At 42.2% G+C, this 19,629-nt stretch overlaps 1 protein-coding gene across 1 annotated transcript in view; it reads left to right on the top strand.

Moving 5' to 3' along the window:
• The window catches only part of RPA1 (replication protein A1), a 47,084-nt gene that overhangs the window by 9,437 nt on the left and 18,018 nt on the right, over window positions 1-19,629 (top strand). The window contains exons 5-13 of the mRNA XM_075263614.1: window positions 823-911; window positions 5,589-5,660; window positions 8,040-8,160; window positions 12,072-12,174; window positions 13,774-13,842; window positions 13,945-14,137; window positions 14,216-14,355; window positions 15,131-15,279; window positions 18,358-18,487. Of these exons, the coding sequence (XP_075119715.1) occupies window positions 823-911; window positions 5,589-5,660; window positions 8,040-8,160; window positions 12,072-12,174; window positions 13,774-13,842; window positions 13,945-14,137; window positions 14,216-14,355; window positions 15,131-15,279; window positions 18,358-18,487 (1,066 nt within the window). The remainder of the gene's footprint in view (window positions 1-822; window positions 912-5,588; window positions 5,661-8,039; window positions 8,161-12,071; window positions 12,175-13,773; window positions 13,843-13,944; window positions 14,138-14,215; window positions 14,356-15,130; window positions 15,280-18,357; window positions 18,488-19,629) is intronic.

Genomic DNA, 19,629 nt, shown 5'->3' with positions numbered 1-19,629 from the left:
GATGGGTTGCTGTAGTTAAAAATTCTTTACTTAAAGAGGACCTTTCACCACTTTTGGGCACATGCAGTGTTATATACTGCCAGAAAGCCGACAGTGCGCTGATTTCAGCGCACTGTCGGCTTTCCCGATCTGTGCCCGGTATAAAGAGCTTACGGTGCCAGTACCGTAGTGCTCTATGGTCAGAAGGGCGTTTCTGACCATTAGCCAGAGACGTCCTTCTGCCTCGCGGTGCCAATCGCGCTGTGCTGTGGAGCGGGGAGGAACGCCCCCTCCCTCTCCTGATAATACTCGTCTATGGACGAGCTGTGCGAGCAGAGGGAGGGGGGCGTTCCTCCCCGCTCCACAGTACAGCGCGATTGGCACCGCGAGGCAGAAGGACGTCTCTGGCTAATGGTCAGCGCACTGTCGGCTTTCTGGCAGTATATAACACTGCATGTGCCCAAAAGTGGTGAAAGGTCCTCTTTAAAGGGCCTCTATCATTGTAAAATTGTGATTTTTAGATACTGATATGCCTGAATAGCCTTTAAAAAGCTATTCAGGTGCTGCTACTAGATTTTGAAAAGACTCCCCTTTTTTTTTTTTTTTTTTTTACATATCGGTAAACAGTAGGGAATGGTAGGATTGCCAGAAATGCGTACGTTTTTTGTGTTTGGGGGGGGGGGGGTCTAAAGCTAAGAATAGCTACAACAGAAGTGGGAAATCTATAGAAAGTACATAGACTTCTCCTTGCTTTGGCTCAAAAAAATGCAGCCACATTACTGCGTTTCTGCAATGTTTTGCACCCCTTATTAGCTAATCTTCTCATGTCTTATTTTTCTATAGGCGAGTGATAATAATAATGGAAATGGAGGTGCTGAAGCCGGCTGATGCTGTCTATGGGAAGATTGGAAATCCTCTACCTTACAATGATGGTAATAAATTTAGTACTGGCTCCTCATACTTGTGTGTACCTGCATGCGTATATAGTCATTTCTAAACATCGGAGAGCATTTAGCCTGAATCCTTACACAGTGCAGGTTTGGGTAAAAAAGAGCATCTGTCTGGTTTATTACTGGAATAAGAAACCCTTTTACTGTAACTGACCAGTCTGATCAGCAATGTTAGTTTTCAAGGGTTTGTCCACTTGCTGCCTTGAGTTAATGATTCTCATTCATGAATTAGCATTAGTGATAAAATTCATGGAAAAAGTCACACAAGTGGTTGTGGGTCGAAATGCAGAACAGCCAGGACCTTCCTGTATCTTCTAAAGCCATTACATAACTGCAGCAATAACATTAGAGGTTGTCCAGGATTCGGACAAATCCCAGAGGAGTATAGGAAAGGGATACTTACCTGTGCGCTCTTGTGTCCTCCAGTGCTGTACTGTGCCTTCTAGTCTGCCATTTTGCGGTGGTGTGTAATAGGAAGGTTATTTAAAGGCTATTCCAACGTGCTATTATTTCAAAAGGTAATTTTCTAATAACATTCCCTTTAACTGTGGTGATCATCAGCACTAACAAACTGTCAGTTGTCTTACAGCGTTTGGGCCCTGGGTTTGAACCTGACTTAAGGTCAATAATCTACATAGAATTTAGATGTTCTTTGTCTGCAACTCCAGTTTCCTCCTTTCTCCAAAAATAAGATGAGTTAAAGGGATTCTACCACTAAAACACATTTTTTTTTAGTTAACACGTCGGAATAGCCTTTAGAAAGGCTATTCGTCTCCTACCTTTGAATGGGCTCTCCGCCGCGCCGTTCGTTCAAAATACCGGTTTGTACCGGTATGCTAATGAGTTCTCTCGCAGCGATGGGGGCGTCCCCATTGCAGCTCGAAAACCGGCCGCAGCGCCACCTCTATGGTCTTGGGTATCCTCCCCTTCAGCGTCCTGTCGGAGGCCTGCGCAGTACGCTCTATTCGGCGAAGATTGCCGAACGTACTGCGCATGCGCGAAATTGCGGTCCCAGCCATAGTACGGGCACTGCAATTTCGCGCATGCGCGGTACGTTCGGCAATCTTCGCCAAACAGAGCGTACTGCGCAGGCCTCCGACAGGACGCTGAAGAAGCAAGGGGAGGATACAGAAGACCATAGAGGCGGCGCTGCGGTCGGTTTTCGAGCTGCAATGGGGACGCCCCCATAGCTGCTCCTGCGATGGGGGACGCCCCCATCGCTGCGAGAGAACTCATTAGCATACCGGTACAAGCCGGTATTTTGAACGAACGGTGCGGCGGAGAGCACTTCTAAAGGTAGGAGACGAATAGCCTTTCTAAAGGCTATTCCGACGTGTTAACTAGAAAAAAAATGTGTTTTAGTGGTAGAATCCCTTTAACTGATGACCTTGTACAGGGTATTCCAGCCCAAGCCTTAGGAGATTCCTATAATATCCAATCGGTAGTGGGTTCAGCTGTTACCTCCACATCTGATTGGAGAGATGCAGTGACCCATCCCCCGCAGCTCCATACGTCTTGTAGTGGCTGTGCGTGGTACTTCAGCTCTTTGCAGTCCAGTCCCATTCAAGTGAATAGAACTGAGCTGCAGTATGTCTGGAAAACAATGAATGGAGGGGAGTGAGTGAGTGGTGCGTCCTGCTGAATCAGCTGATTTTTGTGGATGCTTTACTAGGGAAAGGCCATCGATATCAAATTCTTAAACTTCCTTCTGAAGGGGTTTTGCCCCGGGCAACACTTATTCACCTTTTGGTAGAGTAAAAACTGTCTCGTCATGAGGGACCACCGTCACATTTCACTGCCGACTGATCATGTGAGAATCCCACGACCTCTCTCAAACCCCACCTGGGTGAATGGTGCGGTGGTAGCACATGCCTATGCGGTTCTGATCAAACCTGTGAGGCTGCTGAACATGGCTAAGCATAGTAGTCTCTTTGGCAGACCCTTGTTGTTGCCTGGAATGGCAGAAGACGTATGACTGCTGCTCTATTTCAGCAGGAATGAGGGATATTTGTTCTCATGAGTGGTTGGACCCCCAGCAGCCATACACTTGTCTACCATACCTATGAGACTGTATGGGGTTGTAGGATGACCCCTCATACTTGTCCTGGTACTTCCTGCCCCATTCCCCTGGCGATGCTAGATATTTGCCACCATGGCCATTAATCTAATTTCCAGATTTGATAAAGTATCTGGCAGTCTGAGCTGCATTTTGTTTACTTGCGAGTATTCCTGCCTGCTCATGGCGGTGTAATGGATATGATTATGTATCGATTCTGAACCCCACCATAATTCATCTGTGAATTGTCCTGCCTGCGTATTACTACATCTGTTCCCAGCCATCTGCCTGGATAAGAAATGTATCATGTTGTATGTGACGTTGCTTGTTGACGTGGTGTTTATAAGTTAGTAGCTAGTGATGTGAAGCTCTTCCTTTATGCACATCTTTGCAGAAAAACACTGCTATTAATACATAGATTGTTCTGCTGCGGTGTATTTATAGCACTTATTTCATGTCTCCCAGTTGCTTAGACTCTTAGCACAGATTACTAGCACGTCACTTTTGTTAGTAAGGCTATTTGTGCCCTGACTTGTGCCCTGTTTATTAAGAAACCCTGTCCTGTGGGGAGTTTTTCATCGTTTTGCTGACAAAGGGGTTGTCCAACAATGTTATAAAGCTTTAATTGAAAAAAAGAACCCACTTAGACTGATATAAAATACAGAAAGTAACCTTACCATTCCTTGCTGCTCTAATTCCAAAATGGCACTTTCTTTTATAATACTTATTGGTTTTTAACTCCTTAAGGCTAAGGCCCCACGTTGCGGAAACGCTGATTGTTTTGTTGCAGATTCTGTTGCGGTTTTTTCAGCCAAAGCCAAGAATGGCAACAGAAGTATTGGGAATTATATAGGAAGTTCTTATATTTCTAACGTCTGTTTAATCCACTCCTGGCTTTGGCTCAAAAAACCTGCAGCAAAATTTGCAACCAAAGAAGCTGCATTTTTGCAAAGTGGTGCCTCAGCCTAAAGGGAGCATACTGCTATCTTATTCCTCAGCACTAGAGATGAGCGAGTAGTATTCGATCGAATACCTCGCTCCCATAGGTATGCGTGTGAGCGGCTGAACACCAAGGGGTTAAGCGCAGTGAATATTCGATGCACTCAACCCCTTGGTGTTCAGCCACTTACACGCATTCCTATGGGAGCGAGGTTTTCAATCCAATTCTACTCTCTCATCTCTACTCAGCACTTTACAGAGATATTGTCAGCACTGTCCCATGTCAGACACGCATTCTAAACTCCCTATCGGTAGGTCTTTGGAGTGTGGGAGGAAACCGGAGTACCTGGAGGAAGTCCACACACACACTGGAAGAACATACAAACGCCATCTAAATGTTTGATTCGATCCCAGGGCTCCATCGCTGCAGGGCCCTAATGCTAACCACTGAGTTGTCTTAAATCTTAAATAAATCATAAACCAGTAGTGGTGTCATTTTGCAATCTGGAATAGGAAAACAAAAATACCTTTGTGGCCAAACAGATGAAACCATGCAACGATAATCAACTTTATTTGGATATGCAAATTAGCCCGCATGTGCTCCAGCGCCCTCTGCTGGAATCTGCACCCAACACGTTATAGTCTGTGTGTTCCTGGGCATTGGCGCTGTGCACTTGCAGGCTGACTTGCACATCCATTATGACCAGGTTGAAAATGGTCTTAATGCCCAGACCCTTTTTATTAATTTGTGCAGTGGGTGGTATAACTTATTTCTTTAGGTACACTGTGTTCTGTATGAAAAAAAAAAAATAAAAAAAAATTGCGGCCCCCTGAGGTAATTCACATATAACCTACCAGGGACTCTGTGAACAGGCAGATGAATTTTAATCCACCCCATTGATCAGGGGCCCAGCGGCAGTCTGTCATTTCATGTGTTATACTTGGTGACAGGTACAATGATGATGTACATTTACAGTGATACAGGTGTAAAGTCCAGCACCATGAGCCATACATTTATGGCAAATAATATTGGTCATAAAGAGAATGAAGTGAACAAGATTTGTAAACTTGCTTTTGAATACCCCAGGGGGTCTCCAGAGCTCCATCTACTAACCCAGTCCTGCAGAGGTGGGGGAATCAGATGGCATTTTCCCCTTTTAAATCTGTGACAGAAGGCGAGACAGTGGAGCTGTCAGTCCTACAGGAACCTGAGCATTATTCCATGTAGGTTTTATCAGGTCATATTAAGATTCACATGATCTTACTGAGGAGGAGGATTCAGATATAAAGGAACAACTATGGTGGGACTGGGTAATTAATCTCAAAATAATAATGGTCAATCCCGTCATCCTGTCTCGCACTGCCATTGGCTACAGGGTATGTCACTAACTGTACGCTATCCAATCAGGATCGCTCATATATGAAAAATCAAAAAACAAAATTCAGTGGCCTATATAGGGGGAGCGGCAGGTGATGCAGGAGGGTCCCAACATAAGTCCATTAACCGTAATTGAGGTAAAGTATTCAATTAACCCTGATTTTGATGTAGGTCATGATCGCTGAGCTGTAAAATAAAGTAATTCAGATACATATTTGAAGAATAGGAACATGGGAAAAAAGTTCTTCTATAAAAGGTTGTGTTTTTTTTTTTAAAAATGTTATAGGACAAGTAACCCCCCAGCCTGTTGCCGCTGCTCCAGCTCCTCCGCCACCCAGCAAGCCTGTCAAAAACTCTGGTAAGGCATCTGCATAAATGGTTTGTGGGTGTGTGATATTAGTCCAGAGGTCATTTTTTTACATTTTGGATGCCAAAAAGGTGAACTATTTGCCAATGCCTTTACTGTTATTTCATTAAATCTTAGCAACATGTGTTATGGTACCTGGTCTCTTTAAATAACCATTTTAGTCATATCTATTGCTCATACACAAAAGTGCATAAAATTCAGGCAGTAGCCTTGATATTTCTGTACACACCGCTTACTATTACACTGGTTATACTACAGAGCTTGTAATCTGGCACTGCAATTTTTTATGCAAATGTATTTGACCCTGCTAAAGCTGCCACCTCAGTCGGTTGTAAGGAATGAAAATGTGTAGGTGCAACTGCACCAGAATCCGGCATATCAATTCAATCCTGCATGTTTGTTAGGGTTACCTGAATCAAATGGTGTCTTCCCCTTGTGATTCATTGTCTCTGTTGCCGAGCCATTACTGTTTTTACCAATATACAGTTGAGCTCTTTTATGTCCTCACTAGACTCTGCCCGCAACTTTTTCTGCGTGTTGTTGGCACTCATGATCCGCCTATATTCAGCAAATTGCTGCCATCGATGGTTCGCCTGCTTCGGCAGCTCTGAAGCTGTCCTGCTGCTAAACTTGTTCCTCACGCTGTGCCTGTGATTGTTCCGGCATCTCAGCAGCTGGCTGGGACACCATATAATGAGCGTGTTGTTGGCGCCAATGATCCGGCTGCTTTAAGAGCCCCTTGACACCTGGATTGCTCAATCCTCCTGAGCTCCGCTTCAGGAGAAGTCTATGACTTCTGGTTGCTTCATAGCTCTCGTGGTTTCTAGAATTTTGCGACAAATTAGATTTTCTTTTTTCCCCGACAGGTTTAAAAATGGCAAACTGCCAAGTTGGATTCAAGGGGTTTTCCCATCTAGTGTGTTAGCACTGCCTGGAGCAGATCAGATAGTATGCAAATGCTTGTACACAATGGACTCAGTGTTATCTGTGTGTTTACATAGAGAGATAACAGACCTGGCTTTATCAGAAGCTGAGATAAGTTGCGGGCAACAGCAGTTTAATATAGTATATGAACATAAATTCATAACAGTCATGAAGCCGTGTCATTTACCCGGATAAAAAGTAGCCTATGTTTTAATCGAGGTTACAAACTATCCATGTGCCAAATTTCATCCAAATCGCTTCAGCCGTTTTTGCGTAAGAGGAACAAACTCACAAACTTTCATGTTTGTAATATTAGTAGGATTGTTCCAAAAGGTAAGCAGCAACTTCCTTGTTGCTCCAAAGCGATCATTTGCACATTGACAAAAACTGTGATATATCTGCAATGAATGCACCGATTCACCAGCAGAAAACACTTATGTTAGGGACACCTGAATAAGACTCCTTTCAAAGGGGATATCCAGTTTCTACTATTGATGCCATTAATATTACATCTATGGGGTCAGACCCCTGCAGGTCAGCTCCTGGTAATGTTTACATGGGGAGCTGCACTGCTCACGCACAGATGGTTTTGGTACTAATAAGCTTTATGGAATAGTAATGGAGTTGCCATTATTCCAGAGAAGTAAGCGGCAACACTGCGTGCCAAACAGATCATTTCCTTGTTGAGAGACTGAAATATCTCTGCACTGGAGACACCGATTCACAAGGGGAAAACATTTAATTCAGGTGATCCTTGCCTGTCTGTGAGGCTGGGTCACTAGCTTGGGTTCTGGTATCAGGCTCCTATTTATAGGGGTTTTTTATATTGGTAGAATGAACATCAGTCAATCTTTTTAAGGGTCCCCCTCTTCCCTTTCACCCCATTTTGCACCTTTTGTCAAATTCTTATCTGATATAAGATAAGTCTTATCACTGTATCCTCAATTCTTGAACCCAAAAAAATTCCAATAATATGATTTATAGAATTTTATGCATAGGAACAAAAAAAACAAATCACCCTTTTGTGGGGTGGAGTGTGTCCTTTAGGACATCTGACATATTTATATATGTTGAGTAATATCTGCATTGCGGACTGTCATGAACTCCAGGATCTAATATTTCATCTGACCCCTTTAAAGCCTCTTGATTTTTGTCCGCAATATTACTCATGGGCTTTGTGGGTTATATTGCTATTTTTTACTTCATTATGTTGTGCAGTCTTAAAAGCTTGTGCGGTTGTAGACTTAGGAATTGAACACTGCAGTCCAATATATATATATATATATATATATATATATATATATATATATATATATATATACACACACACACCTGTACATATGTGAGTGTGTATATATATGTATAGGATTCCGCACCCTTATGTGAGCTTTATTTATTTGGTCATCATCCTTAAGAGATCACTATAGTTTTTCTATCTTCTAACAGCGCCGTCTTTCTCTACGAACAAAGGACTGTCCAAACCATTTGGAGGAGGTGTACCGAATACACCAGGTGGTTCCCAGGCTAAAGTGGTGCCAATTGCCAGCCTTAACCCATACCAGTCAAAGTACGTGGCTCCACTTTACTATTGAATGTTTTCTGGACTGTATTCATTTACAAATGGTGATATAACATGGCTTTTATTTAGAAAATGTTACTAAGAAACAGATATTTTGGTGCCATTTTGGATCTTTAATTAATTGGGCTCTGTCACCCGTCTTCCAAAGCTTCCTGGGTTCCCTGTCAGTCATTACCTTTTGGTACATACATGGCACATGTGATCCAGGCTGGATAACCACTGACTTTGGAGTCGCCCAATGGTCTACTTATATTTGAGCTACATTTTCTTTGGAGCTTTGTAGTTACCACAGGTTGGCTATTGCATGAGAGGGACAGTATAACATTTTGAGGTCAAATGTTTGATCATGGGGTGATGGATTTGCAGATACTTTGTCTTTCCAAGGCCAACCAGACGGATTGTGTTGGTGAAGACTGGATGCTTAAAGTACCTGAACAGATCTTGCTGCACAGGCTAGTAAAAGCTTGAAGGTGGTGCCATTGATCAGTTTTGGACCTTGTCTCCAGCAGCTCCTGGTGCTATACCGTTGCCTTTTACTGCGCGTGTGCAGTCTGAATGCAGTCTTATATTCTAGCATAAACTTCTCCGGAGGATTTGCTGCATTTTTTTATTAAAAAAAAACAGAACCGGGTTCTCTGTAAAGTGACCTGTTACGTTGCTCGTTTCCCAGCATGAACATTAATGTATTGCACATTATCCCATTTCCACTGTGGTACTTTTAGTGTAAGCCTTGTCTGCAATATTGAATTTTCTTCCAGCATGCGGCTGCGCTGCTTCACAGAAAGACTGGGGGGGGGGGTGTTACAAACTAGTAGCAATTGATTAGATTTGTTGGCTGTTCTAAAACCTGTAAAAGCTTCCTGTGGTACCACACTCTCTCAGCTTTTATAATGTTATGCTCTATCCCATCAGTAAACTCCACATTATTTTAGTTTTTTTTTTTACTTCCACTTTCACATGAAAGGGATTTTCCAGCACTTACATGTTGGTAGCCTATGCTTAGTGGTAGGTCATCTTTGTTGGTGGTCTCACTCCAGTGACCACCTCAGATCAGCTGTATCCCTAACTCTGTACGTTTACGATTATCAGAGATAGAGAAAAAAAATTTCCATTGTAATTTATGACAAAATGATTGGAGGTCCTTCACCCAGGAGAAAGGGTCAAAACGGGGGTAGGGACAAAGGACAGTCCTCTTTTTAATAAGTTTTCTTCATCATGAGTAAAGGTACGATGAGACAGATTTATGCCTTGCCTAAGCTGCATATAGGGGTGAGCCCATTAAAAGGGCGCCCCATTGTGGCTGGCATTGGCTCTCTATCAAAAAACGCCAGTTTATACATTGACGATACCACCGTTTGTGGTTAGTCTTCCGTCATACATAAAAGACACGATGGATATTCTACGTCGGTTGGAGGATATCCACGTGTCTCCGGCGATGTTCCTGGCTAGTTTGGATGTGGAGGCCCTGTACAGCTCCATACCCCATGATCAGGGGTGTGGAGCTGTCAGGGCCTTTCTAGCTACCAGGGGAGATTTTTGTGTGTCGCATAACTGCTTTGTTCTGGAGCTGTTGAAGTTTGTGCTCGAGCACAGTACTTTTACTTTTGATGGCCGCCTCTTGCACCAACTCAGGGGAGTTGCAATGGGGAGCCCCTGTGCCCATCGTATGCTAGTCTCTTCCTGGGCTGGTGGGAGAGGGAACCGGTGTTCTGTGACACTATGGAATAATGGACCAGACACGTCATGCTGTGGGTCCATTTCATAGACTATGTCTTTATCCTGTGTGACGGACCCAGGGATGACTTTGTCGCATTTGTCCAGACACTTAATTGTAACGATCTTGGCCTATTTGTGACATCAGAGATTCAGCAAGAAAAGATGACTTTTTTGGATCTCGTCATTTCTAAGGAACCCTCTGGTCGCTTACGTACGGTTGTACATAGAAAAGATACAGCCAATAATTCCCTGCTTCAGTGGGATAGCTGGCACCCCAGGCCACTTAAAGCAGGGCTCCCCAAAGGGCAGTATGTGAGGTTTAGGAGGAACTGCTCCAACCTCTCGGATTTCAAGGTTATATCCGAGGATCTGAGAGGGCGGTTTGTGAGTAGAGGCTACCCTCAAAGGTTGTTGAATGACTCCTATCAACCTGCTCTTAGCACTAATCGTACGCAATTGTTGAACCCATGAGCACGGCCATCCCAGGATGATGATGTCCCGTGTTATAGTTACGTTCGATAGAGCAGCAGATTCTGAGAGAAGGATCCTTGAAGAGTCCTGGGGTATTCTGAAAACAGACTCACTTATAAGATCCTTTATTCATGATAAACCAACAGTTGCCTACCGCCGTGGTCCTAACCTAAAGGATAAGCTGGTTCAGAGCCATCTAGTCCCCGCTGAGAGGACAGACAAATGGCTAGAGAGAGGTAGCAAGGACCTAGTGGGGACATTTCCATGCGGTAATTACAAGGCTTGTACATCCATTAAAAGAGGCAACACAGTTGTTTCAACTAATACAAAACGAAGCTATAAAATCGGCAGTTTTATTAACTGTAAAACTACAGGTATTGTGTATCTTGTGACTGGGCATATGAAATGAACCAGGCTCGTGACTAAGCACTTTTACAAAGTTCTAATTATGGAATGGCCTCTGATGAGCTCATTTATGTAGCAGGAACGCGTCAGACTACTTTTGCAAAGCAGTTTGTGTGTGTTGATTCTGCTGACTGCATGTATGCCTACCAGTGACTAGGGTCAGGGTATAATCGTACACATCAGGGAGAGTGTTTGCTACATCTCTCACTCTGCCAAATAAGTATCCCTACGCTATGCTGAGAATGGCCCAATAGGCCGAAACAGCGCTGTCCATAGCTGGGAATCTGTTCCTTTTGGAATAGAAATACTAATTTGGCAATTAAATCCACATCATGATTAATTAAGACTTTATAACTAAGTCATGCATGATGTTAAGGATGCTGCCCTCTAGAGGGCAGCGTACAGAGTGCACTCTCCTAATTACATCCTGGAGAATAGATTTGCATATTTTTTACCAGTGACTAGGGATAGTTATGGGGGATTCAACTATATTCCCTCAAGGCTAGTGGTTGACTGGGACTCAGTGGTTGTTGGTCCCAGCCAGCTTTATGTATGTATGTATTCTGGTTGTTAATGGGAGTGGTGGGGCTATATAGGGTTATATCTGTACGTTTATTGATTTTAGTACAGCTGCTCAATACCCCCTACCCTATAGGTGCCCTTATTATACCCACTATCTTTAGCATACAGTACGTTTCTGACCGGTCACTGGTTATCCTTCCTGTTATACCCCTGACGTATGTGGGCTGGTGAGCACTAGTTCAGCTCCATTCTATACTTCTAAACGCTAGTACTAGTTCAGCTCTATGCTATACTTCTAAAATGCTTTGACCTAGCCATCAGGGATCCGTATGGATTGTGTATAGATGTAGCGCAGGACTTGGGGTTGCAGTCAGGGCACTTATGGTGGATAACACACATTGTGTTTCTATTGAACGTTTTTTTGTTTTTTTTTACAAACAAATGATTTGATCTTTTAAATATTATCATTAAAAGTTACATTTTAAATGTGCACCAAATCCCCTATTTTTGTATTTAGTCTGGTTTCTTCCCATAGAACAAGAAAGGAAAAAAAAAACTGCTAGTAATTGATTTTAGAATGTATCTGGATAGGAAAATGGGAAACAGAAGCAGATGTGGTAATATCTGTATAACGTTGTAGAACACGGTGGTGCTGTACAAATTATAGGAATAAAAATATATTTTATGAAACAGTTGCAATATGCAAATTTTTTACATTAAACAGGGCATTTAGTGAGGTTTTTATACTTTTTTTCCTTCATTGTACCTTTTCTTTCATTTCTTAGGTGGACCATCAGAGCTCGTGTAACCAATAAAGGCCAGATACGCACATGGAGCAATTCCCGTGGGGAAGGGAAGTTATTTTCCATCGAGATGGTGGATGAGAGTGTAAGTAGGCCGTCCTTTAATCATTGCTTTTACTCATAAGGGTTCTGTATCTCACAAAGTTAAATCCTATATACAGTCTATGCTCTGTTAAGCAATATGGATGTCAGGAGGGAGAGCAGTACTTGGGTCTCTTCTCTGAGCTAGAACACAGAGCCGCTCTGTAGGAGTATCAGCTGTTCTTGTGAGCTAAAGTTGAACGTGTACAATACAAACCTACCCGTGCGAATGGTCACCAAGTCATACTGCTGTATTTCTCCTGTAGAGACCCTTTGGCTTTTATAGGGACACCCTTTGAGAGATACAGTTTTAGACACTTGTGATATATCAGACCATATATATGACCAGAAAGGGTTACTTCAAGGTCCTGCTCCACCAGGTGAGACAGCCAGTGGCTACCACCTACAGGGAGAGAATTAATGGAGACATGGCCATAGATGTGTATGACTTTCTCCATTCGATTTTATAGGTGTCACAGAAATCAGTACTAGTGCATAGTGTCTATCGTTTGGGATATAACCTGTATATTGGTGGCCTATACAGCTGGTCTTGTCATTATGAACACAAATAAATGGCGCTTTCTTTATCCACACCGTTTTATATTGTGTATAAAATTCAGAGCCCTTGTGAGTCAGCCATCTACTTCAGCTTCAATAGCATTACTACAAATACCTGCATAGCGTCTTTATAGGACCAAGTGGAATCATATCATATAGTAGAAATATAACATTAGAGTTATAGCATTGACTGTAGTAGGTCTGAAAGACTTGCCGTACTCCTTGCTGCCACTTAGCGCATCTTGCCGGCAGTCTGATGCTGTTCCTTACTACAGAGACAGCTTGCTTTTGTGTTTGCCCTCCTAACCCCATTCGAGATGTGCAAGACTCGTCATACTTTCTATTCTTGGTCACTCATAGAAAGAGGCAATGAGTAAAATGTTTTTGTGTGCAGATGTTGTTTCTCTGATGCAAGAACAAAAATCTGTTATCAAATAATTAGCTCTCTTTGCCCTGGGTATAGAGGGGGCGGATGAGTCATCTGGAGCCTGGGCAGCGACTGCGAGCGCTGACATCTTTGTCATCAATTAGGTGCAGAGTACTTCAGAGCCCACACATCGTCACGTGCGTAATAATCGAGATGATTAACTAATTAACTGATCACTAACTATATGGATGTAGTTGTAGACGTGGACCACCAACATTTACAAATAGAAATTGCGGTGTTAAGTGGACTTGATGACAGCAGGCAGAATAAGTAGATGTGGGGTCACACCAAGAGCCATGTGTCGTTTTGATCCACAACAAATATCCTCTGCTAAGAGATGTTGTTGATTTTAATGTACAAAATACCAAACAAATCAGACCACAAGGATCTCTACCAATCACTAGGACCAGTGTCCATGCACAGCCATCACTCAATTCATGAGTGAACACTGTCCTGTAAGCTCCATAGAAGTGAATAGAGCAGTGTGGGGCACTTGCAGACCCTGTTCTCCTGATCCCTGGGTCCTAGCAATTTGCTATTCCCTACCCTGCAAATAGGAAATGAATGTCTATAGTGGTAGTTAGCATAGCATTAATGTGTTTTCTATCTGTTTTCCAGGGTGAAATCCGGGCTACTGCATTTAATGATCAAGCTGACAAGTTTTTCTCTCTTATTGAAGTGAACAAGGTATGTTTTGTTACGGATAGTTCAGAACTGTCCCGTATTGTAGCTTTATTTTTTAATTTATTTATTTATTTTAAATGAACCTTTATATATATGTCTGCATAGGTATATTACTTCTCAAAAGGCACTTTGAAGATCGCTAACAAGCAGTATACGGCTGTAAAGAATGACTATGAGATGACTTTCAATAGCGAGACCTCAGTTATCCCTTGCGATGACTCCTCAGATGTCCCTACGGTGCAGTTTGAATTTGTTCCCATTTCCGAGCTTGAAAACAAGAATAAAGACACACTATTAGGTTTGTATCCTTGTGGTAGCTGTCAGGTTGTCTGTGATCTTAGACCCTTTGTTATCCCTTGCATTGTCTTCCTCGCAGATATCATAGGAGTTTGCAAGAGTTTTGAAGATGTCACTAAGGTGACAATAAAATCAAACAACCGTGAAGTTTCCAAGAGAACGATCCATTTAATGGATACATCAGGCAAAGTGGTTTCCACAACTCTGTGGGGCGAAGATGTAAGTATTCGTGACTAAAGTAAAAACCGTTTCTATACATAGTCGTGATAGAAAATCCCATTGGTTTTTTTTAAAGGCCCCTCAATATGCATTAGAGAGACGTCTAGCCAAACCTGGTTAATTTTACAAGTTATTTATTGGTTATGTCTGACTCTCCCCCCAACAGATGATGATGATGATGTAGATGATGTAAATAAGAATTAAAGGGATTCTACCATTAAAATAATTTTTTTTTTTGTAGATCACACGTAGGAATAGACTTAAGAAAGGCTATTCTTAACCTACCTTTAGATGTCTTCTCCGCGCCGCCGTTTTGTAGAAATCCTGTTTTTTGTCGGTATGCAAAAGAGTTCTCTCACAGCACTAGGGGCGTCCCCAGTGCTGCGAGAGAACTCTTCAGCGCCGCCTCCATCTTCTTCAGGATCGGCGCCTTCATGCGTCTTCTTCCGGCGCTGGGGGTTAAACTTCTAGGCCCTGGAAGAGCCTACTGCGCATGCCCACAGGCCACAAGAAAATGGCCGCTTACTTGCTGTGTAAGGGCTCTATAGATATGCTTCAGAATGCAGTGTGAAAGCCACGTAACACACACTTTTACAAATGTGACCAATGGTGTGGAGTTTTACAGCTTGCTATCCATTCTTTTATCTGCTGAACTAATATATATCAGATGTAAAGAGGATAATGTGCATGCTGTGTGCTAATGAAGTTCAAGTCTTGTCAAACCACTTACCAGGACGTCTTGGGTTACAATGTTTTCTTATCTTTTTAAAAACAGGCAGATAAATTTGATGGCTCCAGACAACCTGTTGTGGCGATCAAAGGAGCACGGCTTTCTGATTTTGGAGGGCGGTCCCTGTCAGTTTTATCATCCAGTACTCTCATGATAAATCCAGATATTCCCGAAGCATTCAAGCTCAGAGGATGGTAGGACATCAATTATTAATTTTCATTGGTCATGCAAGCAGGTTTAAAGAATCCCTCCAAGTCTGTAAGACTGGCTTCATATAGATCAATTGTGTCATGCACAGCTGTTGACACTTCCATCCTCTACAGCCAGACAGAAGAATAAGAAACAGCATATAGCGTTGTTATCTGTGGTGTATGGAGACATCCGATGTCAAAGCTGATCCTCTGCATGCCACAATCTGGCCCATAGAAAACGCTGATCCATTCTACCTTCAACTTCCTTTAGTGTGGCACAAACACTGCAGCGCCAATGTGAAACCAGTTATTGTTGTCAGCAAAGGTTGTCAACATCAAAGTATTAAATCACTGACTTATTGCTTAGTAAGGTCATATAGTTCCATAAATCACACATAGGCTTCCAGTATAATAGTCCACAACACAGTATGTTTTGTGTCTGTGGTATGTTCTCCATAAGGTGAATTGGAATTTCTATTTCTAATATATATATATATATATATATATATATATATATATATATATATATATATATATATATATATATATATATTCCTTAGGATCTGAATGGGGGGGGGGGTGAGGGGTGGTCGCTATTCACAGGCAGCATTTGATCCCTGTACTATACAGTATAGGAAGCTGCCTGTATTATGCAGTGTATAGTAATACTGCCGGGTCTCTCTACAGTGTAGAGGTCCATGTTGAGGGTCTACTCTTGGCCCCCCACTGACTAGATATTTATGGCCTACACTAATCCTAAGTGGTTGGCAACGTCACAGTTAACTTTTTAACATGGTCTAAGCTAGTGTGCATGCACTACCAGGGGGAGACTACTGTAGTTTTAGGACCACTTTTACTTCTGGTGTCCATAAGCTCCCAAGATGGCAGAAGTGAAGTGATTTATCTAGTTATGGAGTGACCTGCATCTGTGTTGAAAGCGTTCAGCACATGCCCCGATACAGCAGGTTATGCGTCTGGTGTCTGCTCCTACTAGCAGGTAGATACAAATTAAGCTTAGTATCTCTTTAACAAATCTGTTTTCATGAAGTATCCTTGTTCTTTGTATTTTTCTTTGAAAACATTTCCTTATTTAAACACTAGTGGGCACTGTAACAATACCAAATGGTTAAATATGGTATTCATACTTAACCCATGTGCTACTGAAGAGAAGTTTGCAATGATTTCCCAAAGCTAACACATCAAAACCTAGCTGTAGGTAAAATTGCAGGCTTGCATTAAAGAGGCTGAGAACAGAAGCGCCTATTACCATTCATAGGAGTCCCCAGACTGGGGTTTTGTTCTAGTCCTTGCAGTCTGGTAAGGAGGCCTTTCTGTTATGTGGTACTGTGTAATGTCTGGAGACTTGCTTCTGAAATACAACAGTAAAACACTGGTACATAAATAATGCCAAATAAGTTTGTGTGCCTTATAGGAGGAAATCTATCTATTATGTATTCTACATCTGCTGATTGACATTTCATCTATCTGCCTTAATATGAATATATGAAAAATGTGAAGATTTTTTTTTAGTACTAAACCTGCCGATTTATTTTCATAAATGTATGTTTTTTGGCAGTAACAAATACATTTGCTGAAAGATATCTTTATGTATTTCATTTTTGATTAGGTGGTAGAACTCAACTCTATAGGGGCTATTTATGTTCCAAATCGTAATTTACAGCCCACTCCCTATTTGTGGGATTTCTGACTTTCATTGCCTCTCTCCACCTTAGTAAGTGAGTGGGGTAAACTGAGGAGTCATCAGGCTCATCTGACCAACAAATTTACCATATTTTACTCTAGAACTTGCAAAGATTTCTCAACATGTTTTTTAAAAACAATTTAAGCTCATGTGAGTATTTTCTACTTGTCTATGACGTGACATATTTGTATACTACGACAAAGCTGACTGTGCTTTGAATTCAGCGCACTGCTAGTTTTGCAGGTATGTCCCAGGTGGCAGAGATATTAGTGACATTAGTTGCGGCTACCAAAATCCCTGCATTGTCAGAGGGATTGGTCTTACAGCAATGACTCTTAGCAGTGAGGCTGGCCTCACTGACAGTGCAGTGATATCTCTCAGCTACCTAGGATGTACGGCTCCTGAGATTCAGTATTTACAAAAAATGACATACTTTAGCCAATACATGCTTGCAAGTCTTTCACTCATATTCTAACTAACATACACACGGTCACATATCACTTATTAGTCAATAGAATGCTGCAGTCTCTTATTCTCCACCTGCACACAGCTTTACTCCAGGTTTCCATAACAACTTTCATTTTATTTTTTTATTGTAGATTGTGAGCCCAATATAGGGATCATGATGTGCATTTTTTTTCTTTCCTATCAGTATGTTTTTGTATAATGGGAGGAAATCCATGCAAACATGGGGAGAACATAAAAACTTCTTGCCGATGTTGTTCCTGGCGGGATTCGAACCCAGGACTCCAGTGCTGCAAGACTGCAGTACTAACCACTGAGCCACCGCGTTGCCCCCACTTTCGTTTCATTTTTCATCACTGCTGTAGGTCAGCTTTAAAGGGACAGGGCGCTGTTGATGACACTGTTACACAAGGTCACATACACACAGCTTTGCTCCAGGTTTCCATAACAACCAATCGCAGGCTTTTCACTGATATCCATACTGAGATACACATGATCACTTGATGCTTATAGACCAAAGGAAACTCGCAGGTTCTTCAGTCTTCAAGTACACACAGCTTTATACCAGTTTTTCATAGCAACCAAACCTATTCCTATGGGGCAACTACACAAACAAATAATGAAATATACTCATGCAAAGCTGGATCCTTATGCTAGTGTGTAATATATATATATTCCACGGCAATCACAGTGAAAGCCTGAATGTTAACATTGGTACTCTTTCCCAGCATGAAGCCAGTTTGGAGCATTTGTTCACTTGTCCATCCTGATCAATTTATTTCTGAGGATCTCCCTGAGATACACTTTAATAAATTTGGTGCATGATCTTGAATGTTAAGACATTTGCAACTACTTTGAATGCCACATACATGTAATAGGAAACACTTGTTCATAAAACTTCTTTTTGTCCCAAGGTTTGACTCCGAGGGTCAGGTACTTGAAGGGTCATCTATTTCTGAGTCTCGTGGAGGTGCAGGAGGAGGAAACACAAACTGGAAGTCTTTGCTGGATGTCAAGAATGAAAACCTGGGCCACGGAGAAAAAGTAAATATATCAATGAGTATCTTGTATGGCCATGGGGTGACTGAACACTGCATTGCCTGCAGGCTGTTCTATGAAGGTTGTGTAGATGAGGGGCCTGCTCCTTTCTTGACAATGAGGAGTTCCTGTATTTTGGGTGTTGTACAGTAGGACTCTCATCTAGTAGTCTTTTATTGTATAGCCTCTAATATGCCAAAATGCCCCAAAAGGGAATTGCACTTTATTATCCCAGAAAAGTGTGGTGCATGCCCTGACTTTGTCAGATACTTTGAGAAGCCCTTTCAGTAACCTATGTCAGGCAGGATCTGCTCGCTCTTAAATTAGATTTAATGTTGGCTGAATCATTTCCCTTCATGGCAGATGTCAGGGGAAGGAGGATTAGGTTTTTGGCTATCTGGCAGTGGCTTACTCCACCCTCCTTGTTCAGTATACCCCCCACCATGCATGTATATCATTGAAGGTTAGGAGGAATAGCTGTTGGCTTAACATGTCTGACAGATAGCTGCCTAATGTATATGGGGAGCTTTTATTGTGTCGGTGCCTGTGAGGAGATTGATTTTGGCTACTTATAAAACTCCATCCTATTCCACCATGCCTTACAGATATGCACAAAGTCTCTGCAGGTCCATACTGTGAAGCCGTAGCAAGTCCGTGTACCGGCACACCGTTCTCCAAACGCAATATGGAAGTAGTAGTAGGGAAATTTGTCTTCCTTTGTATAAAAGGTGTTCTTGTACAAATCATGTTCAGCAAAACCCCATAGACATATATGGCAGATATTGTACACGTTCATATAAGGGCCATATGCATGAAGTCTTCGCTTGTGCATTCTCTCCTGTATTAAAGTAGTTGGCTCTGATTGTATTGGTACAGGAGACATTACTAACTAGTCTTATGTTTTAGTGCTTTAGTTTATATTACTGTTGCTATTTTTTCCTTCTTTCGGCATTATATGCATGTCATAATGTCTGGTGTAGTGAATGGCGTGTGCTGAGCAGGTGAGTCTGCTGTATGGCGAGTCCTCTCTTGGGACACCTATTACAGCCGGTCACAGGCAGGGTATAATAAGCAGACATGGCAGGTATAATAATGTAAGTGTAAGTCCCTTTGAAGAACTGAAAATGTTAAAGGGGTTTTCCAGGCTT

The sequence above is a fragment of the Leptodactylus fuscus genome, chromosome 2, assembly GCF_031893055.1.
Source record: "Leptodactylus fuscus isolate aLepFus1 chromosome 2, aLepFus1.hap2, whole genome shotgun sequence".
Classification (NCBI taxonomy): Eukaryota; Metazoa; Chordata; class Amphibia; order Anura; family Leptodactylidae; genus Leptodactylus; species Leptodactylus fuscus.
Note: the sequence above shows the minus strand (reverse complement) of the source record. Positions and strands in the feature narration are given on the sequence as shown.